The sequence below is a fragment of the Magnolia sinica genome, chromosome 2 (assembly GCF_029962835.1).
Source record: "Magnolia sinica isolate HGM2019 chromosome 2, MsV1, whole genome shotgun sequence".
Taxonomy (NCBI): Eukaryota; Viridiplantae; Streptophyta; class Magnoliopsida; order Magnoliales; family Magnoliaceae; genus Magnolia; species Magnolia sinica.
Window position 1 is genome coordinate 25,986,304 of NC_080574.1, and position 23,954 is coordinate 26,010,257.

Consider the following 23,954-nt stretch of genomic DNA (forward strand, 5'->3'; position numbering starts at 1 on the left):
CCCAACTCTCTCCAAAGACCAACTGCCGCAGCAACATGGCCCTGCACGTGAGATCACCCACCCAGCTGCGTGAAGGAAGGATAACCCCTCAGTTCACCAAGCTGAACTGATGATCACTATTTCAGCTTTGATATGAGCTGAATCACAACAATCAAAAGTAAGATTCCAAAGATGAATCTAACAAGTACGGCAACACCGTCATCCATGTCTGCGACAGCTTCTCCATGTATGTTTGTGCCAAGGTCATATGGGGCACAAGAGGTCATTGCATAGGTCTGTTCTATAGATTGACTCCTGGAAATGGCACTAATGTGCTCTCTAACCTGTGACCTAACACTCTCATAGTCATCTACGATCTCGTCCCGTGAGACAGTCGGAAGCTCCATTTTCTCGGACCATGCAGACCACTCGAGAAAAGCCTCGACAGGTGAGTTGTAAGCACGGAAACGTGCCCTTGAAAATCCCTCCACTTGCACACGACACTCCTAGTCATAATATACTCCGGGATGGCGAACGTTGAATACAACGTATACCTTTTTTGGCACATGCACATTATCAAATAAAGTGACAACATCTCAGTGTAATATATCAAATAAGGTGACAACATCTCAGTGCAATATACCAAAAATGAGATCAACTCACCTGTCGCATCATTACTTATTCAAAAACTAGAACAAATAGCATAACTAAAATTGTTATAATAATTAGATTAGCATGGTATTAAAGGACTTCTTTTCACATTCCTGAACCGGTCTTAAGGTAACAGCTGCAAAATCAGGCAATGGTTTACACAAAAACATACAGTTATTACGATCATTGATAGAGAAATCCAGGAATAGAAACATGTTATGTAGCATAAATGACAGTTACTTATCATTAAACTATACACATCAGTCACAAAAATGCAAACAGTCATGAAAACCACAATTAGTTGACAGGTTGAAGTCCAACACTGCCATCCAGTTAGGTCCTTCCATTGCCTGTTCTATGCAGGCACATCCACGGCCTGTACTATTCTATACAGGCATATCCATCCACATATAGTTAGTCACCTACAGTTACCCAGAATAAAAAAAGTCCAAAAAAATTATCTTCCAAAATATCAAACTCCATGTCCGTCAGACTGCGCTCAGTTGGACGACTGATCTGGTGCAAGCAGCATCAGCACAAAATCCAACCTCCTGTGCTCGGGGAGTGAAAGGAAGGAGGCGGACTGCTGTTCATCCTTTGATAGAATCTTTATTGCGCGAAGGATCTCATGTCCTGTGAGCCCTTCAATCTGCTCCAGAGCGGGAACAATCTGCGACATACATACCATGTCCTTTCCCTGGTGAATGGTTATAGCTAGTGACTTCACAGCTTCTGCAACCTCGCTCATTCCTTTTCCAATTACGTCACAAGGGCGACTCATTCTAGCTCTCTTCCTTGATGCTGAGGTGCTGCCTGTGTTCACGGAGTTGTCTCCGTTTCCATTCGAACTTCGGTAGGGCCTATGGGTGCCATCACGACTTTGATACGACCAATGGATGTCAGCTGTATTGTCCCCTTCATCGTTACTCGATTGCACGAGCGTATCGTCATTCAGATCAACAGACCTTCTCAGTGATAAATCAGCATCCCTAGACCGTCTTGCAACGATAGAATTCGGCATGTTGCCCGTGCTTGAACGAAGTTCACCAGCTCAGTCATTTCCGAATAGGTACGTCAAGTCATCAAACTTCCTTACCGCTTTGCCCCGTACATGTTGTGCGTAAGGATGTGACTATAAAAGACAAGAACAATGAACGTGTCAATACAATGTTACATTTAAATATGTCATATTTACTAAATACAATCAGTAGTAGACAACTTGAAATGTATTGATACTTGAATCGATGTAAAACTCACCCGTATGTAATCCTCCCATACGTCATCTGGGGCAGTGACTACCTTCAAGTTGTCATCCCATCCAAAACCAGAAGCATTCAGCGTCTCATGCACTTCGAAATACAACCTCTTAAGCGTATGGAGGCGATTCCCAACATGTTTCTCCTGCAGTGTTATCCCTACATCACCTTTCACAGTATCGACAACTGCCTTGTATGTCTCTTTCTTAAATCCATTGACACTCTCATGTCCATTTGCGACAACATCCATAAGAGTGTCAATAAGACAGTCGTCCATCTCATCAGTCCAGCGCATCACACCACTAGATGACCCATTTTCATCGGTTGATTTCTATTTAATTTTCCTCGGGGTCCTCCGTGGTGTAACACTTGGCTCTTGATGGGATTGTTTCGTAGGCGTTGACTGACTGTTTCCCTTGCTAGGTGACATATCTCCGTCAGAATCTTCAGATATCTACATAGATTCAAATGCCAACTTCAAATTAGCATTAAAATCGCAGCCTCACAACCCAAAATGAATGATATTTTGTAACAAAACTACAGTCTCACACATTCATGTCCTAAATATTAATTGACTTAGAGTAAAGGAAAAACTTATATAATAGGGATCAAATACTATAGGCAAGTGTGTGACAGAAAATGAGTACAAACATTCGATTCTCCCATCTACAAAATAACAAAAACAATAGTGCGATTTTCATAAACTACGATGCACAGGATGGAAATCATTCTACATCCGGGTAGCAATATTAACTCGAAACATAGTCCATTCGTCTCTTTCACGTTGTATGACGTTGATAACCATCTGTCCATCGTCTTGAGAACTAATCTCAACTGGAGATGGATTTATACCATCCGCTACGTCCGTTGATGAGACCTCATTCTCGACAATACCATCTCCCCCAAATCCTCGGATAAAGTTGTGTAACACACAACACGCGATCACTATCTTCACTTGTGTTAAAAGATTGTATGGTGGAGCTGATTTGAGGATTGGAAACTGAGCTTTCAATACTCCAAAAATCCGCTCTACAACATTTAGTAGTTGAGCATGTTTGTAGTTGAATAGTTCTTTCTTGTTGCAAGGCTTGCGACCCGCGCGGTATTCATTGAGATGGTATCGTATGCCGCGGTACGGCACCATGAATGCGCATAACCAGCATCAACTACGTAGTACTTACCTGCAATTATTTACGAGTAATTATCAATATATAATTTCAATTTCAATTGTGCTAAAAGATAAGTTCCATTATATATATATATATATATATATATATATATATATATATATATATATATATATATATATATATATATATATATAAACACTAAGTATCCTCTGGAATTGTAAATCGATCGTGTGAATGTGGCAACGCACTCTGTAAGACGCGTGCGTCGGAGGCCGAACCTTCCCATCCGGCAAGCACGTATACGAACTTCATATCAAACGTGCAAGCGGCCATTACGTTTTGAGATGGAACCCCTTTTCGATTACGATAGGTGACATTGTCCATCGTAGGAACATAAGCAGGTACGTGGGTTTTATCAATTACACCAATACAATCCTAATTAAAATATGATATATCAGAAAAAGAAATTACAAGAGACATACTCTTATGACAGGATGTTCTTGAATACTAGTGATTAACATGATCCATACTTGAAAATACGTGCCCCAATTGGGAGTGGCTAGAATCTCTGTAGGTATATCTGCACTCGGGAGTTTTATAAGCTTAGGATATAGCCCCATAATTGCATTCAATGCTTTAGAAAAATATCGGCTTACTGTTTCTCCAGACCGTATAAAGCGATGTCTAATGACACGGCTTCGCACATTATGCCCTTATGTATGGAGGAACATGACAAGTTGTTCCTCCATACTTACATGTTTCCCATCCGGTAGCAGATTCCTATCTCTGAGAAACGAGCATAGGTGAAAGAAAATATCCTTATTCATTCGGAGTTGTGCCAGGCAGTCATTGTCTCTGGCTCTAATTATCCCATTAATTATCTTGCTTGTTTCATTGTCACCAAGTCTCGATGGTGTCCTTAAGTAAGAGATTATTGCAAAAATCTCCAATTGCAATGACTGTAGTTGTTGCTGCAAATGTAGCCATCTCCTTTTCCGTCCATCCGTGTCTTTCTATGTTATGTTATTAACTTGTACAACAAATCGAGAGAAACTGAGTTAGCATCTACTATTCCAATATCAAGCACCACTTCCATATGTAACTCTGTTTGATCAGATATAACAATGAATTTATATTCAAATAACACGTTTTTAAACGTTCGTAGTAGAACAACAAAACGTATAGAGCCTATCATCAAAACCCTTTCCTATTAGTAGTTATGCCAGAGGCTTTATAGCAACAAACGCAACTAAAAACATCAAACATATAAGGAAGGGAATAAGCAATATACATATCATATATAGAGCATCATTCAGATCAACTGTCTTCGTTCACAATGAGTATTTATATGTATTTTAGTATTTAGAATTAATTGCAAAAATGGCATGGTGATGGAATTGTATATGCTTTGCGTACGAAGTCCACTAGTCGAATTGAGAAGTGTGTTGTTGTACTAGGATTAGTAACTGATGTTGAGTCTCATTTTTGGATCGAATATTGCACTACAATTCAAGCTATGCAGGCACAGAGAATATATTTGTTCCATTCATCAATCTATGTATGCATTGGCCCCACACGATATTGAACAACAAACAGGTAAAAGGATCTCTTGCGAATAAGTTGGTAATATGGAACATGTTCATGTGTCACATTCTAACAATGGAGGGGCACATTTGGGTTGTTTACAAGGAAATCTCTTGAAGTCTTAGAGCCTGTTTGGGTTGCCCACATGATAGACAACCCACTTCAAAGATCGTTCCTAATGATGAGTGTCCCACATCCAAGGCGAGTCCCACATGATGTATGGCCTACATTTTTCGGTGGGGCTGACATGATAGTCAATCACATTGAGCCGAATGCCACCTAAACAGGTCACCACACTTGAGCAGGATCAAACAGAAAGAGCCGAATGCCCACTAAACAGGCCATGGGTTACAGGTTTTGCACATATCCTGCAACTTGTTTAACGTATGTATTTTGGATATTACCAGAGTCTATGCACAACATACTCCTCCGACTGTTTTGCCATCCATGCCAGTAAAATATGTTCGACTAAAATCTGGACCATGGTCATGACTCATGACACCTACTCGCAGGCTCATGGTCTAGGTTTGAGATTTGCTGGTCTGGTGATGTAGCGAGCACAATCATTGGAAAAATACGGGGAGGTGGACATAAATCATATAGAAAATAGCCCAGGGTCCAATGTTAGTTTGCACCATTGCTCAAATTTTGGATGACTCATCCTACTTACATCTTCAAGTATTGTATTTTTTAAACCATCCAAATTGCAAGCCCCATTGTCGATGAGACATATCTCTAACTCACACAGATCAAGCAATATTCCTAACCAACAAGTTCATTTATGGCTACAATTTCAAGTTAAAAAGTTAAGAAAGCAATTGGTTTAAATGCAAATGAAAAAAAATCAGATGATTTATATTATTTTCCAGTTGCTCTAAAATCAAATTTTTTAAAGAGAACATAAAACATCTAAATAGACCATATATGAAAACGCAAACATCAACACATAATGGAGGGATCCTGGCAAACATACTACTCATTAACCTTTACAATGACAATAAACTCCTTGTTACTCTTTACCTTTTGTTAACTTGAAATTAATCTCAAGAGTGAGATATATAATGAGCACGATTCAAAATGGGAATAAGTTTGAAAAAAGAGGTACAAATTCAAAATAATATAGGGAAATTATATCACACATACCTCAATCACGTAGGTGTTTGCCAGGTCTCTTTAGATGAGACACTCTGCCTATTTACAATAACCAAAAATAATAATTTGAGAACTAAAAAGGATGCTGAGAATAGTACAAACTGTTTATATATAACATGCAGTACTCATTGATACAGATCATGCATATAGATTCCTTTTGGTGCATTGATTGTGAAATTGAGATTACATGAAATTGAGATTACATAGTGCATCATGTAGAGAACAGTATATGTTATGTTTTTTTTATAGTATAGTATGGAAACATACAGATCATAGGGCCATGCTGCATCGGGACAAGTTCTATATAGATTTAGCCCCAAGATTTGGTTATTCACATTGTCGTTTTGGTTTGGTCATACGTTGGCTGAGGAATGCACTGTAAAATTTCCAAATAGGAAGACACTTTGATCCGTAGCATAAAACAAAGCATTAATAAAACAAACAGCAGGGGCGAAAGAGCCAAATAGTGGACAGAGTGGTGGACAGAGAGGATCTTCCACTCTGAAAGGCTTGGGACATCCAAATTCGGGCCCAAAAGATCAGCGGTCTAGATCGCCAAACATGGCCCTTTCCTGTATGGACTATCCAACTGAAGATTCAACTAGCTACTCATGAATTAATAGTGCCGAACCACACAAGTGTCGTTTCATTTACACAAATTCTTTGTTATAGAATAACAGTTTGTTACATAGTCACACAGAGGAAAGCCAGGTTGGAGTAAAAAAACAAACACTGTCAATCTGTCTTTTTTTCTTTCTGTTCAGATTTTTTTTTTTTGGTTTTCTTCTCTTCTTATCGACAACATGTTTTTAGCCGTTCTATTTATTTTTTCTTCTTCTAAACATATCCATCTGTCCATGGTATTTGTGTTCTTTAAAAAAATCTGGCAAGATGTGGACGGAGGAATTAATTGAATTGTCAAGAACATAAAGCCAGCAGTTGGTTTTAAGAGCTGAAATCGGCCGGCATCCTCTGCATGTTACACATGACGTATGGGACGATTAAAGCTAGCCAAGGACTAAACGTCCGTAATGTCATTACAGTCCACAACTGGTAACGAATAAAGAGAAGACCAACGACCACCCCATTCTGGCAAAATACGCCATTTGCGGCATATCCAAAGGTCCATAAAAGGCAATATTATAAGAAGCTACTTCTTTCCATGCACCCCATCAAAAGCGTCTCCTTCATAGAAGCCTCTTGAAAGTTCGACACGGCTGGAACATTTTATCTTCCTCAACATATCAACAAAAAACTGATTCACAGTACGAACCCACATGACAGATTCTGAGAGTTCATCCCAATAAACATAATCACAAGACCCACTAAAAGCAGGAAAATAACTACAATCGGAAACCGTAGAGCAATCGGAACTCATATCTTTGAGCTGACTATCCTATTTCCGATAGAACACGTAGCCGTGAAGATGGTATTTGGCAGTCTACAAGTAAGATCTAACCTTAACAGTCTGTTAAACAGAGAGACAAGGATGGTTAGCATGTAGATTGAAAGGGAAGAAGATCACCATGCATGGAGGGGAAGCAGCAATGTAACAACCGGAAATGATTTATGAAAACGGGGCTAGCTACCAGACGATCATACCTGAGTGGTGAGAGAATCCGTCTCATCTCGCTGGGAAGACGATTTCTAGAATGAAGACGAAAATAAGAAGCCTTTCAGTCTTAAATCCAAGCGTCAGTATCTACCATATAGTGGTGTCCCGCGGACCGCCATACCCATTTCAGTCTTAAATCCGAGTGTCAGACGAAATCCTTGAGTACCTGCATTTCTGATGGATTCGGTGATTGTTATACTGCCGAATCCTTCCATCTGCTACCGCCCTTTAATTGCAGCCGAAAACATTAAAAAACAAACGCTTGTGAAATGTCATAATTGCCCATTGCAGCCCATATACTGTTATTTGGGAAAACCAAACAGGCCCTAAAGTTTTAAAACCAAGTGAAAAAGGGAATGGTAATCTGATGTTGGTTCATGTGAAGATACCATTTTTCTTTGAGGTCCTTTTTAATATGTTCAGGAATGTTCTTGAAGTACCATTTTGTTAAGGGATGTTTTTGGAAATCCTTTTTTAGTTAATCGGTATCTATTGTAAAGGATTCTAGTTGATTTTGGTAGGTAGCAGAAATCATATTGACCTGAGGGAAATCACTTTCAGAAGGATTGTAATCATCTTCTTGCCTTTGATATAGAGGGCTGAAGATGTGTGTGGGTATAGTCTTTGGAGGATTTAGATTTGGCAAAGATTGAGAAGCACTTGACGCAGATTGATTATATTTGGCAAAGAGAATGTCTACAGATCCATCGTTATTAGTTTGAATAATTACTGGTTCTGTATGTTCATTTGGGAGTTTTTCTTGAGCATCTTCAAGATGCCAACTAGAAAGATTGACATCTTCCCAATTGATCCTTTTTAGCGTGATGACATTATAAGCAAGATTTGTCATTAGTAAGGTAGTTAAACCTTTGATTTGGCTTTCATAGGCTTGGCTTTCATCAGTTTGTAATATATGCGATAAGTTACCGCAATATTTTCACTGCTTGGGAACATATCAAATCCTTTTGTATTAACTCCTAATCGAAGGAATTTAAACAAATATTTGTCTGTCAGAGAGACAGAGAAATTTGGAATGCCATTGAAAAGGGCTGGGCCATCACTAAGACTAGCCTCAATTATTCCAATCAGAGAGTCTTTAAAATTTTGGAATCTCCTGTCTCTCAGAGCGACAAGAACAGAAGCTTGTAAACCCAATCGAGTTAATGGTTTTACAGCAACTTGGACAAGACCTACATGGATATAATTATATTTGTGAGAATATTGATGAAGTTCTCGAGTAGAGAATAGATCCATGTTTTCACTTTGATGAGAAATGGGTCTAGTTTGCTCTACGGTCTTGATGACAAAATCTGATTCAAGAGATTCGTCATTTTGGAAAGAACCTTCTCGATAAATTTCTTCATTAGGGACTTTTGGAATATGCCAATTTTGAAGAGACTGTTCTATATCAGAATAACGTCTCTTCTTGATTTTTAATTGACATAGTTTCAGCATCAGCTGCTTTGGCAATATTTGTTGATTCTATTGAGGATTTTGCAGAATCAAAATTACTTTGGGTGGAAAACCATTTGGTTACTTTAGATATAACACTTTTGGAAACAGATTTGGCAGATTTTTGGCTAGCAGAACTGTTAGATCTTTCTAATTTTTTGGCAGATCTATTTGAAAAAAATCTCCTTTCTGGATCTACTGTTACGAAATCAAAATTAAAGTTAAGAAAAGGTTCGAGGCTCCCTTGTTATAATACTCTATTGCCATTAGCCAGTGGTGCGTAAGGCCTTTGTTGGGGAATCGTATTATTGATGTATTGACGAGAGAGAGAGAGAGAGAGAGAGAGAGAGAGAGAGTTTTGCACCATTTATTCACATTTATTCATGATCCTCAATAGAGGCTCAAGCAAGCTAGCTAGAGAGAGAGAGAGAGTTTTGCACCATTTATTCACATTTATTCAAGATCCTCAATAGAGGCTCAAGCAAGCTAGCTAAGAAACTGGATCCACACTTCTCTTCCCAAAACCACACTCCGTCCCCTTATTAACTCTGAATCTGATGAACTTTGTAAACTGACTTCTGAATGTTGATATGGCTTTCCATATTGAAGACCCTTTCCTTCAATTCGCAATGTTAATCTCCCAACCTAAACTACAACTACCATTTTTAAAAGTTAGGATATTTTCCAGAGAGCCATTTGACCATCACCAATCCTCCACGACCATTTGCCAGCAGTAAAATATTCATTTGCCTAGTACTTCTGATTCCTGCCCCTCGTGCTTCTTTGCAATGCAGGCAACATGCCAGTGAACAAGATGGTATTTATGAGCCTCTTGTTGGTCATTCCCAAGGAATCTCTTCTGGATTGATTCAATCCTGCCAGCTACTTTGAATGAGCATTCAAACATAGACAGTAGGTAAACCCAGAGGTTTGCAAACATGCCTTCAAGGGGTTCATCCTACCACCTAAGGATAGAAGCCAGCCTTTCCAGGAAGCAAAACTTCCTTTTAAAATCTTTCTATCAGCTAATCCCATGTTTCTTGAGTTCTGCCATAACAGAATGGAATTCCCAAATACTTCAATGGCAACGATGTCACATCCAATTGCCTTAAGCTAACTGATTCATTAGACCAACATCCAAATTTAACTCCTTTTTTTGAAGGGTAGAAGAGAAATGGAGATGCGAAGTATCGAGCGTTGGGCTAGATTCACTCCTTGACCAACAAATATTTCATAGCATCTTATAATTCCTTTTAATGCTGTGCTTCCTGGTTAGATCCATTCCCATGGAATGTATCATCTGCACTGGATGTGAGTGATTCCACTGTCGGAAGATGATATGTTGATTACCTGAACGATGCCACAAGCTGCAACCTTTTCTAACATTTTTTCTTAATGAGACAGCACTAATCAAGAGGAGAAGGGGAGATGGAGGGTCCCTTGGCATTTACCTGGACTGCACTGGAAGAAGCATTGGGGACTCCCATTCACCAATGATGTGCAAGCGTTAATCTAGGATCTCCACTTACTAGAAAAAGAAAAAAGGGAAAAATGAAAAAGAAAAAGAAAAAGAAATTGTAGAAGTTAATGCATTCAGAAAATAGGAATATTATGAAATTGGCATGGTACATGCTGGATCCCACTGGAAGTTTCTTGGAAGCATATGAGTTTAGACATCGAAGCAAAAGCAGTAAGATTCTAGATTTTACCTATTGGCAATGCTATAGACGCAAGGGAATAGGGGTGGCAATGGGCCGGGCTAGGGCAGGGCCGATGTTGACCCTGACCCTAATCGGGGCTGGAACAGCCCTAGCCCTACATAACCAGTCTAGCCTTGTGATGGAAAGATTTAAAATGATCAAAGGTACGAAATAGTCAAGAATTTTTTTGGGTATCATCCATCGACTATGAATCCCATCATATAAATGGTTTGGATCATTGAAACATGACCCCCGGATCCAACATCGTGACTGGAAAGAGCTTACAAAGAACATCCATTTTTTGGTAAAAATATAATGTGGCAAAGTTGATGATTGGACTAGGCTGATGGGCACACCTAGGCCATTCATAATCGGCCCAGCCTGGCCCAGCCCAAACACCACACCTAGATTTCAAGCTTGGCCTTGGCCCTCAGCCAAGTTTAGGGTAGGGGCCCAAGCTGTAGCCCTATAGGGTTGGTCTCCCCGGCCCATTGCCGCTTCTATTAGGGAAAGAGAGGAACAAGATGATGTTCAATAATAGATTCGTAATCATAACAAAGATGATCGAGAAAGAGAAAAGAAGAATTTTCTCTTGGGCCTTAAATGAGTTTGCTTGTGTAAGAGGCAGGCTTTAGGGGGTGGGAGGAAATTATAGGAGTCCGGAAGGTGGGGTAATCTATGTGCATCACTTATTGCTTGCTTCCTGTTTTTCCTGCTTCCATTTTAATGCCATGCTCTCCCCTATTATGAACTGCTCCATTGAGCAATGGCAGCTACCTGTCGTTACTTGTTACATGTGTAAGTGATGACATGCATACCTATATGTGCATGCATATTTATTGCCGGTGAATCAGGCAGGCGGTGAATTGGGTTGAAAGTGAAAAGTTCCAATCCACTTGAGGGAGACGGATGAGCGTTGAATTTCATGCGTAAGGGTGAAATCCGGAGATTCACAAAGGAATGCCAAAAGTGAAAGCAGCTCGCTGAGTCCCTAAAAATGCTGGGGTGTGAAAGCATGGGATCAGATAGGATTGGATATTCTGCTAACCTCCATAAATGACGATTAGTTACCCTTGGTCTACGGATCTGGGCCAGTTAACACACGAAACACTTTGCCCTGGAGTATGGTCCCTTAAAAGCCTCCATGTCCAACACCTCGTATCCATGTTTGACACTGAAATTTGTCCATGTCCAAGTTACATGGTTGCACACTCATATTTGTGTTATTCATGCATGCATCATATGTAATACACATAGTGAGCAATAATTCAAGTCATTTCTCCTTAATGTCTTGCCCCTTTTGTTAGGGTCAACTAGTGGGCCAAACCATTCGGGTTAGGAGAGTGGGCCTAGTCCATGGGTCAATCAGTGGGCTAAACTATTCGGGTTGGTAGAGTGGGCCTAGTCCATGAGTCAACTAGTGGACCAAACCATTTGGGGCAGCAGAGTGGGTCTAGCCTCTAGCCACTTAAGATCTATTGTTATATTTGAATTTCGATTTGAATTTTGAGTTTGAAATAATAGCCTAACAATCAAGTGTAGTTGGCCTTGATTTTAGGAGAGTGGATTAGCCGTTGAGTTTGAATTAGAATTTGAGTTTTGAATTTGAATTTTATGGAATGCTACAAATATTTATGTAGTTCTTAGCCATTAATAAAAAGGAGAGAAATTTCCAAAACTCGCAAGGAGGGATGGTCTATCATTGAATTGGGACTACTTATCTTAATCATTTGAGTATGGTTGTACCACCTTTGAAAAAAAAAATCAAGTCATTACTAATGTCTCTCTGTCTCTCTCAACATCAAACATTTTCAAGTAATGACCTGCTGCAGACTTGCATTCATTAGTATAATTATGGGAACAAAATGTTTGTTGACAGCTGCTGGGGATATAGATAATCTCGTCAGAAGAGAAGATATGGTCTGGCGTCTTTATGTTGCATATGCTGATACGCAACACAGATAATGAGTTTCAGTCATTGTCTGTCTTTATTTCTTTTTTATATTTTATATTGTCCATGGCATGAAATTCTGTATTTTGATTGTCTTGACCTCGTGTATATTACACAGGTCATGTAACACACGTCTTCTAGTCTATTTCATCCATGCTTTTGGTTCCACCAGACTCCTTTTTTAGTCTACTTCACCACCAACTAAACAAGAAATTTTTTTTCCTATTTATAGGCTTGGCAGACGACCCATCGGGTTCCAAGCATGATATAAAAGCTGAGATACCTGCAACATCTGGTGGTAGCTCTGGGCTGAAGGTAGTGTTCATATGCCTTGGGCTGGTAACAGTTGTGGCATTGTCCATATTCCTGCTTAGGCAATGGCAGAAGAAGAAGAGAGAGGAGCAGTATGCCCGTCTTTTAAGATTGTTTGAAGAGGACGATGAGCTTGAACTTGAGCTTGGCCTACATGAGTGAGACCTTTGTTCACTCATCCCTTGAGTGTAAGATAATTAAGGTATGTGTCACCAACAATTGTAAAACCAAAAATCAGGGGACTGGACCACTTGTATCATCCACATATCATCTCTAGGCTCTGAAGTGTCATCATCATCATCATCATCATCATCATCATATCCTTGTCCCATTGTTAGGGAAAAAAATCCTACATAGTTTTGGCCATATGATTACCTATACAAGGCATAAATTTTATGAGGACAATTTTATTTTATTTTTTGTCGCCAATGAAGGAATTTCTGCATTTCTTTAAAATCAGGGTTCTTTCAGTTGTGCCCAGAAGTTTTAGTACATACGGACCACGGTTCTTCAAATTGATGGTTCTGCTCCCCCTTGCAAGTATGTTATATCTAATGAGAATTGTTAACGGATGTGAATGTAGGCCATACAGTGAGTCTTTGATCAGTCTTTTTTCCTTTGTTACTTAGTTTGTGCATGAGAAGGGATGAAGCATTCATGATTATCACCTCTTGTGTGTGTGTGGACATGTGGCCTGATTGCCTTCTTCGGATGTTGTGTTCATGATCATCAACCCTCATGATTGGTTGGAATATGTGGAACTATGGGCTAGTTATTCTCTTCAAGTGTGGTGTGCATAATGTACGTGTGAAGTGTACATGTTAGGTATTTGCAGTGTTCGAAATATTGGTATCACATTACGTATCACACCCTTGGGATATGGATATGTATCGGTTATCGCATGGGATATATCGGTTGTATCGCGTAATGTTTTTTCGTTGTTGGAAACACGGGGAAACATTGGAAATTGGTCGATTTTTTAAATGAAATTTTAGTGATTGTTAAAAAAAACACACACAAATCAAAACATTACAAAAAACAAGTGAACATAATAGATTTTCTTTGTATGGGGTCCTAATATATGCGTTGTCTAACTGAATTGATGCAAGTAAATTAAAGTCTATTCATATAGTCTATAAATGTAAGAAGACGTGGAAACACAAGCAATACGTTCAAAAGCAAAAGAAGAATCACTAGATTAGGTTACACATGTTTGATTTTGATTGTTTTTCAAATTTCCACAACTCGGTCATTCTCCTCCAAATCTCGAAATTGAAGCTCCCAATCCATGATTTTTCATACAAAACATGAAAAATCATGGATTTGTAACAATTTGACACTGATTTAACATAATTTATAGAAAAAAGGATCGAATTTTTTTTTTTTTTAAAAGCTCATCGGATCAAACATGGGGGATATATCCCATTACTTGTGCGTTTCGTATTGCACAGGTGGGATACAAGATATATTGTGGGATATATCAGTCGATATTTAAAACACTGGGTATTTGTTTGTTGTTGAAGGTTAGGTGATGTTCGTATAAGTTTGAGGTATATTTCCTAGTACTTTGTCCCGGATGGAAGTAAAAAAAATATTCGAGAATTGGATTCATAAATCCGTTTGATTTTTTTGAGATGTAAATAGCCTATGTTAAATTAAATTGAACAAACTATCTTCAGCGGTCCAAATCCATCCAAATGTTTTTAATTGCCAACAACAAATTAAAATATTTGACTACTGAGAAGCTTGATGAGAGTAAGAAGCAGTGGTGTGGTCCGATCAAGCGCTTGAGCAAAATATAAAGTAATAGCTCATACTACTACATTTTTTTTTTGGAATCATTTATTGAAATAACCAAAAGGCTCAACAACAAACAGAACAAACAAAAGAAAAGAAAAAGAAAAATACAACTAACCCCTTGGGTTAAGATCCCCACTCCCTAACAAGCAAAAAGGCCTTCGTAACAATGGATCCCAGAGGTTGCAACTTATTCCAAAAACATCTTTCATTTCTTTCTAACTAGATGCACCATATAGAAGCCAAAAGCCAACAATGCCAGATGCCAATTATGCCTATCTTTGGATCTAGGCCCCCCAAATGCCAAGACAAGAATAATTCCTCCATAGAGTTTGGCATAACCCAAGACATGTTGAAAGCCGAGAGGATGCCGTCCCACACACGTTTGGCATAGGCACAATGAATAAAAAAGATACACTATTGATTCCTTATTCATCATGCACAATAGGCAGCCTTTCAGCGACACCATCCCTCTCTTTTGGATATTAACAATTGTTAAGATCCCATTTTTGCCTATAAGCCAAAAAAGGAATGCACTAAAAACCTCCTGACTTATCCCTAAGCCAAAACAGGTCATTTATGACATCTGGGTCGGGGCAAATGCCTTCCAACAAAGAGAGCAACTTCACAAACTCCTCAATTTCATCATCAGTCAAGTTGCGTTGAGTAGGGGGAAGCCACGCTCTGCCTGTGTCTTGGGCGATGAAACAATCAACAACACAAATGGATTGATCCGGACACAACCTCGCAAGGTGAGGGAAGTGATATCTAAGGGACGATTCCCCTAATCAAATGCCATCTCATAATTTCACTTTGACCCCGATGTCCAAAGAGATTCCTATCTTGGGGAGAGCTTTTCCAGCCATACAAGTGATTTGTCTCCAACAAAAAAGAAGCCCTGTACATCGAGGACTTCTTGGTCCATCTGCCCGAACTCGAAACACCATACTTCCCTGCGATAACCCTTCTCCACAAGCTTTCCTCCACCGAAACCTCCGCACCTATTTTCCCGGCACCGTCGAGTTAACCGCCTCCAGGACTGATTCTAGCTCCACCCTCATTATAAGGTCTACACACCTCCCAATTGAGAAGTGGAACTTGCTTTGCTAGGCATCCACTTGCCAAAGAAAATCTTCGCGTAGCTGGTCAATTCTTAAGAGAATTGATTGCGGGCATTGAAAGAGAGCAAATGTACGGGGAGATTCGAGAGGACAGACTTGATACAAGCTCATACTACTTACAAGTTGATGTGGACTAATAAGCTATTATAGGAGATGGGGTGAAGTGAATCTACCTATGCAGTTGTTTTGTGATAATCTATCATGAGGGAACTAAACATATGGAGGTTGACTGTCACTTTATACGTGAGAAGGTCTCTAGTGGTGAAATTTCGACGCCATATGTTCGGTCTCAAGATCAACTTGCTGATGTTCACCAAGGCCCTTAGTCATAATTAGTCTACATGCATATACACCAAGCTTGGCATCGACAACATCTATGGTTCACCTTTAGGGGAAGTGTTAACAGATGTGAATGTGGGTTGTACCCATTGTTTGAATGATCTCCGATATTATCGAAATATCTTCGATATTATCGTTATCTCCAGCTTGGCGATACCAATAACACTGGTAGTATTAGAAATTCCAGGCATTAGCAATGTATCGCTAAGTATCGCCAACATATCGATATTGCCAATATTTTCAATTATGTAAATTCCAGGCATCGCTTGTATTGGCAATATATCGATATCGCCAATATTTTTTACTGCGTAAATTCTAGTTTACGCTTGTATCACAGGTGTATCGGTGATATTTCAATAATATCGCCAATGTAGAGATATCACGAAAGGCTTGTTTATTAAATAAAAACATATTTCAAATTATTATTTTTTTATGAGCACATTGTTGTATGCAGTTTTCAATTTGTTGTTGCTAATATTGATGATATTTCAATATTATCGTTATCGCAACATGCACGATATCAAGATCACAATCTTTCGTTTCATTTCCAATTGTCAATGATTTCTTGGCAAAATATCATGAGTTATCGATATTCTGCAATATTGATTGATGTTTGGATAGAAGGTTGCATGGGTAATTGGATGGTTAGATGGGATGGGTGGGATGGTTAGACTGTTTCATACGACGACACATGCTTTTAAGTCCCCATTAAATGGAAACTTATTGTGTATTCATTTTTTATTTTTTATTTTTGCAAATTTTTTATTCCTAAATATACAAATATGTGTATTTTAGCATCTCCTAAAGTTTCACTGAAAATTCTACCGTTTTCCCCATGTTTTCCCACATTTCTGGTTATCAGCGATATTATCGGCAATATCGATATTGTTTCTATATCCCCAGCCAGTAAAACTTGTAGTGATATCAATACTTCGAACACTAGTTGTACCACTGTACGGCTCACCTAGTCGTTGATCCTAGTCTTTTTCCTTTGTTAGTTGTTATGTTGGTTTAGAACTCAGTGGGGAGAGACATGGGAAATCCAACCCTAATTCTCTCTCTCTCTCTTCTTTTACTCCTAATCTACAAAAAACTAGAGGAATCACCATGGAACTTCCTAGTGAAGGAGGTCAATCTCCTCTAATTTAATAATGGGCAGTGTTCTTCTAGCTCTACTGCATATGGGATATTGATGAGCCCTCTATTGCGGCATTGGCCACTCTTATTAGTTTTAGCACATGACCACTCTAAACTCGACTGGGATGCTGATTGAAGACTTATGAGGAGATTCGCCAACTGCTCTGACTACTGATAATCTGATTGATATTCATCCGGCAAAGAAATCCGTACCCATCTTCCCCATAGGGGAAATCCTCTGTCTTATACTGTTAAACTGATAGAAATGTCATGGATAATCGATGTTCAAACCCACATGAACTTCCTCACCCACAGGATTGGAAATTCATTACTTGAGGAAACAAACCACCATGGCTAAATCCCTACCCTGCTGAAGTCCATTGGGTTTTCTTACACAATCTGTGTACTTCTGTTGCCGCAGCGATAATACACAGGATCCAAGTGGTTAGCACTTGGCAGGAGTCTGCCTTGTGCTAGATTCAACTCAGACGATCTCTGTTGCTGCGCCTCACCCTCATTTTTCAAGCCCCTTAGGTTGCTATGGGAGACTTGAAATCATGGCATCTCCCTTGCCTGAGCTGTGCAGCTTGCGTCAGTTGAACTTGGCAATAGCTGTCTGTGGGTTTATTGTCATCTGGGTCAAACCCCAATACACTTGGATGAATTCCAGGATGAGCATATCTCAAATATAGAGTCAATCAGACTGCTTCTTATGTTTCTACCAGCTGGCTAACTTACCATTAAACACAAATATCTTTTTTCCCCATGTTATCTCTCAGAGCATTGGAATACCCTTCTTGCTTCTGAAGAAATGGTCTGTAAGTGCTTCCATTTTCAATACGGGAGTACCCACCCATTCCCATCCTAAGTCCAATCTTTCCAATGGCCTACCAAATGAATCGAACCAATTCTTTGGAAAAGGGGGATGTACTTTCAACACTTGGATGTAATATGGCACAAAGCATAGAACTGCTTAGGCACTTCAGTAGCATCAATCTCTATTCTCTACTAAGGTCTTCTATCTCCTCTCTGAAGATGATACTAATTTCATTAACAGTAAACAAATAAAGATGATTTCTGCTGTTGAATTGTAATTTGGAGGAACTTTGCAGATCGCGAACCGACTCCATAGTCCATACTGGTAGATCCGCATGGACCTGAGTGATTCTCTCCTGTCTTCTTCAAACAATTTCTTCATTCATTGGCAATGATCTCAAGGTTTTTTGGCAATGATTTGCTAAGGAGAAGATCCTATGACTGTAGCACTCCACCTCCATCATCCTTATTCCATAATGTCAATGTGCAAGCCGTCTTTCCCACCACATGGAAAAATCATAGCCAAGCTTTTGTCGTTGATGAATGAGATAAATTTATTGCCTAAAGAGAGAAATTGCACTAATGGATTAGAATCCCTAATACCAAAAAAAGAGTGCCTAACTCCCTCTCTAGCAATCTGGCACTGACTCTTTCACTGACCGGGATGAAGGAAAACGGGATACTTCCATGCCACACATTGCATGTGTGTGACCCCACTTGATACACATGTAACATTCCAGCCTTTTGTAGGGCATCTGATTGGACTGTGGAGCCCACAAATCCAATTGGATGGTCCTATGTGCCAACTATTTGGACGGTGGGGCTAACAAGTCCAGCCAGCAGCTACTTTTCGCGATATATGTTAACCGGTTGATTCCTTTTGGAGTTGACCCCAATTAGTTGGGATAGGGCTTTAATGATGATGATTCCTTTTGGACTATTGCACAAGCCATATGGCATTTGGCATTTGTACACCATACCGCTTTGTATAGCAGTCAATGGTCAATTTTATGGTCTTTTAGTAAGTTTGCAATGTATCATTCAGCGCTTTATTTAGTCTTGTAAAATGCACATTCAGTTGCACGTGGGAACGCAGTGTACTCTGCTAATGCTATGCCCACATGTATGTACTAGGGATACCATCCACATGCCACCACATGTGCCAGCATGGCAGATGGGTGCAATATCCAAGCTGTCCACTAGGTGGGTCCAACCTTGAAGTTGTTCCTCAATAAATCAGGACAGTTTTGGCTCCAAAACTATCCTAAAAAATGTGCAACCACTTTCCCTATAGATTGTAACTAATCTGTCTCCAACTGACCACAAACAGGCCCTCACCTCAGCGTAATTTCAGCCTACCATCCTGCAATCTGCCTCTATCCTAGCTCTTCGTATCCCATTTTCAAGTCCTGTTTTAGCCCAACGGTGATCCAATCATCCAAGTACTGAAAAAACAAGTTAAACATATCACCAATATCAGCCTGTTGCGATCCCCAATCTGTACTAAACCCACCCCTAAATTAGTGGCAGATACTAAAACAGCCCACTAAACCTATCCACATATGGTCCGTTCTAAAAACAGATTCCAACCCTTTGAATATTGGCCATTTTATTATAACCATCCACTTTCGTGAGCAACAGATTGATTGTTAATAGGATCTAACCACTGCTTATTTGGGAGGCATAAGCAGTCCATGGTGGGGCGTATTGTAGATGTTTCAGGATGGTGAGTTGATATATTTTTAGTTCTGCTTGATCTTGACTGCTCATTTTTATGCTATTGTTTGGATAGTGAGGATCATTTGGTTGGCATGATTTTTGCATTTTGGCCTGTCACTAGTGCTTTAAATGAACGAACACTTCGGATAGATCATTGTCTGTCCACCATGTCAGTAAAAAAAGGACCTTCATAACATCCCCATGAATGTTGGGGGGACCTGATTACCTACACGCAATTGCCTCCTAACTTCATCTTTACTGCCAAAGTTTCATTTGTTTAGGACAACCCATGTAAATGGTGGGCCCCACCATGAATACTACCTGTCTAAAACAATTAAGGCCGATCCACTGGTTAGGTGGGTCACACCTATATAACCATTTGAAATCCTTTGATTTCAATGCGCAAGTGATCAGTTCATCAAATGTGCGCCTTCTCTTTATGCTTCTGAGGAATTCAACAAAAGGTGATTTGATATTTGTCTTCACTAAACTACATGTTGCGAGTTACTGCCCAATATGCCATGAGATTAAGGATATTCCCATCTAATTTGTATCTATCAATATCCCAGAACAAGCTTGATTCTGTTGTAACACTTCAGTTAACCTTAAACCAAGTACATTCATAAAAAAGTTCATAGAAATTAATCACACATAAGTGACTTATGAGAACATCTTTGGGATCCTACTTGATAAGAACTGCATATGTTGTATTATGTATACGTAACTCTGTTAAAGCATCAGGATCTCTAAAGGCTTAGGGGCTACCTTTCTAGCTCTAATTCCGAAAATGCCCGGTGCGGCTTCTCTCAAAGATTTCAGGCCGATCAGTCTGTTGGGAGGGCCTTACAAGATTCTGGCAAAAGTGTTGGCGAATCGGCTTAGGAAGGTTATAGGGAAGCTAATTTCCGAGAATCAAAGCGCTTTCATCTCAGGAAGACAGATTGTTGATGCAGCCCTCAGTGCAAACGAGTGCCTTGATTCTAGTTTCAAATCGGGCTCCAAGTATATCATGTGCAAGCTGGACATCGAAAAGGCCTACGATCACATTGATTGGGTTTTCCTTTCATATTTGCTTGACCGCATGGGATTTGGGGAAAGGTGGAGAGCCTGGATAGGAGAATGTATCGGTTCAGCTCATTTTTCTATCCTTCTCAACGGCTCCCCTAAAGGATTTTTCAGAAGTTCAACAGGTTTGAGGCAGGGCGATCCTCTATCCCCTTTCTTATTCCTTATAGTTGGGAGGCTTTGTCTAGGATGCTTCTTAAAGGGCAAGCGGAAGGTTTACTAAGCGGAATCAGAATTAAAGACATGTCAGTGCCGATTTCTCATATCCAGTATGCGGATGACTCTTTAATCTTCTCCGAAGCTTCGATAGACAAGGTGGAAAACCTTCGAACCATGATCTGATGTTTTCAGGCTGTTTCTTGACTGAAGGTGAATTTAGTGAAATCAAAAATTATTGGGATCAATATGGAAAAGGAGGAGGTCGATGCTCTGGCCCAAGTATTCGGATGTGCAGCTGCATCTCTACCATCATCTTTTGTGGGCCTTCCTTTAACTGTTGGGTGGCCCTCGAAAAGTTTATGGGAGAAAGTTATCCACAGATTTCAGGAAGTTTTGGAGCGTTGGAAAGGCCAGTACCTGTACCTGTCCTTAGGTGGCCGTCTCACCTTAATCAAAGCTACCCTCTCAAATCTCCCAATTTATTTCATGTCCCTCTTCAAGCGTCCGGCTTCGGTGTTGACTACCATTGATAAACTGAGACGGGATTTCCTATGGCATGGTAAAGAGGCAAGGAAGAAGTTTCACCTTCTTAATTGGGTGGAGGTTTGTCTCCATGCGTATGACGGGGGTGCTGGGGTTAAAGAGCTAAAAGCTATGAACAAAGCACTTCTTGGTAAGTGGATTTGGAGACTCGGAGTGGAGGAAGGGAGTCTTTGGAACTCTATCATCAAGAGTAAATATGGGAGATCTCCTGGTGGATGGTGGTCTAAGGAATCCTCATGCTACAGGATGTCTCCTATCTGGAGAGATATAATGAAGATGAAGAAGGAGGTCCTCCTTGGAATCGGTTTCGTTCTTGGCAACGGTCTAAACATTCGCTTTTGGGACGATATTTGGGTTGGGGATCTGCCGCTTCGAATACGGTTCCCGACTATATATCGTATCGCCTCTTCTAAAGACTCCTTTGTGGCAGACCACTTCACGATTGAAGATGGCAAAGTAATGTGGAGCGTGAAATGTAGAAGGGATCTCCAAGACTGGGAGATATCTGATTATGTGGACCTTTTGGAATGCATCTATGCAGCCTTCCCTTCTCCATCTTATGAAGATAGCATTTTCTGGAAATTCGAAAAATCATCGTCATTCTCAGCTCGTTCTTTCTGCAACGGGCTGCATCGCCAGCAGTCTGAGCCCCTCACTCATTGTTCCTTCATTTGGAAACACGCTGCCCCCCCAAAAATTCTAGCTTTTGGCTGGTTGGTTGGCAAAAAAAGAATTTTAACAGTGGACAATCTAAGGAGGAAAGGGATGGTTATTCCCAACATTTGCTTATGTTGTATGCGTGTAGAAGAGACAGTCGATCATTTGCTTCTGCACTGCCCTTTTACCCAGTCCATTTGGGATGATTTTCTGTTGCGGTTCGACATGTGCTGGTGCGCCCCGAGTGAGGTTCAGCTATTCATTCAGGCGTGGCATGGGGTCCATCTAGGGAAGGCAAAAACAGTGATGTGGAGGATGGTAATCCTAGCAGTCTGGTGGTCGGTTTGGGGCAAAAGAAACAATAGAGTTTTCAGGAATTCTTCTAATTTTGCAGGAGAGGTTGAGTCTAAGGCTAAGCGTTTGATGATCGAGTGGGCTTCAAATGTCGACAGCCTTAATGCTTGTGATTTTTGCTTTTTAGGAGTGTAATTGCAGTCTGCCTTCTCGGCCGACTTTTTTTTTTTGGTTTTCCTTTCCTTTTAATAAATTCGTCATCTTTCAAAAAAAAAAAAACTCTGTTAAAGCATCTCTGCCTATCAGCCCACGTATGTGGATGGTTTTCACATGATAATCTATATGTTAAGAAAGCATCAAATCCAGACAAGCAAGCAGTTTCACATCTTGTTTTCATAGTTCTAAAACTTGAATCGAAACTCGGATGAGTCAACTCAACCAGTCAAGATTCAAGCTGAATCACCTTGAAACTCTATTGTCAGACTGTCTCAGCCTTGACTCAGGGTGACTCACGAAATTGACTTGATGATTCGGTCAACTTGACATGAGTTGTGAGACCTCAAACCAGTGACTCAGCTAAACAGAGCACCTTTAAAAAGTAAAAGGGAGGGTTTGAACCTGTAACCTCTCTTAAAGACCTGGCATCTCTAACCAGCACACCTGGATTTTTTTTTAATTTTTTAATTTTTTGAAGGATAACACACCTGGAAATATCTATTTCATATTTGGTCATTTTTAAAATTATTTATCTTTATATAAATATGCAAAATGTTTATAAAAATTATAGAATTACTTATTAGATATCGAATCAAGTAAAGACTCATCCAAGTCTTTGAGTTAACCCGTCCCAGCTGAACATCAAGTTGAGTCGAGTTTTCAAGTTGTTGAACTATGCTAGTTTTTAACAACACTGATTGTTTTGGGTCTCTCAGCACTGCTTTTCCTTATTCCCTTTGCTTTAAGAAATGCTAGATTTTGACATTGCCTTTATTCAATGCACATCTCTGAGAAGTGTTTTGCTGAGGTTGATGGCCATTTGGCTAAAGAGGGTTATTCGTAGACACCACCATCCCCTTTTCACATTTCCTCTCGTCAATGCCATTGTTCCACAGCCACTGATTCTAGATAGCTCCAACAGGACCCCTTTGATGGAAAGCTTCTATATTTGGCCAATCATCACATTGCTGACTAGGATCACAAAATTCCTAGAAAAAAGGATGAAAAGGATTGGCGATCAATCCACGCTATTCCTTGTGTTGTGTGACGGTGCTTATTGTCATCTGGTGCCCCACTCCGCATGCTTTGATATGGGCCTTGGTGTTTGTTTTTATTTGTTTCTTGAATTTTGTTGGCGATATCTCAGGCAGGGCGTGAGCTTAATCTGGAAGAGATGCATGTCTTGATGATTTCCTTTCTTGGGATTGTGTTTCTTTAGTTCTTGATGTTGTGGCTTGTAGGTCTTGTCCTTACAGTGGCAGCCTTTTGGATGGAAAAAAAGGGAAAACAGGAGAGATTGACATTGTGT

At 39.9% G+C, this 23,954-nt stretch overlaps 1 protein-coding gene across 1 annotated transcript in view; it reads left to right on the top strand.

Moving 5' to 3' along the window:
- LOC131236744 (uncharacterized) overlaps positions 1-13,371 on the top strand; it is a 32,956-nt gene extending 19,585 nt beyond the window's left edge. The window contains exon 2 of the mRNA XM_058234145.1: positions 12,703-13,371. Within this exon, the coding sequence (XP_058090128.1) occupies positions 12,703-12,944 (242 nt within the window). The 3' untranslated portion in view covers positions 12,945-13,371. The remainder of the gene's footprint in view (positions 1-12,702) is intronic.
- Positions 13,372-23,954: the final 10,583 nt, after the last annotated feature.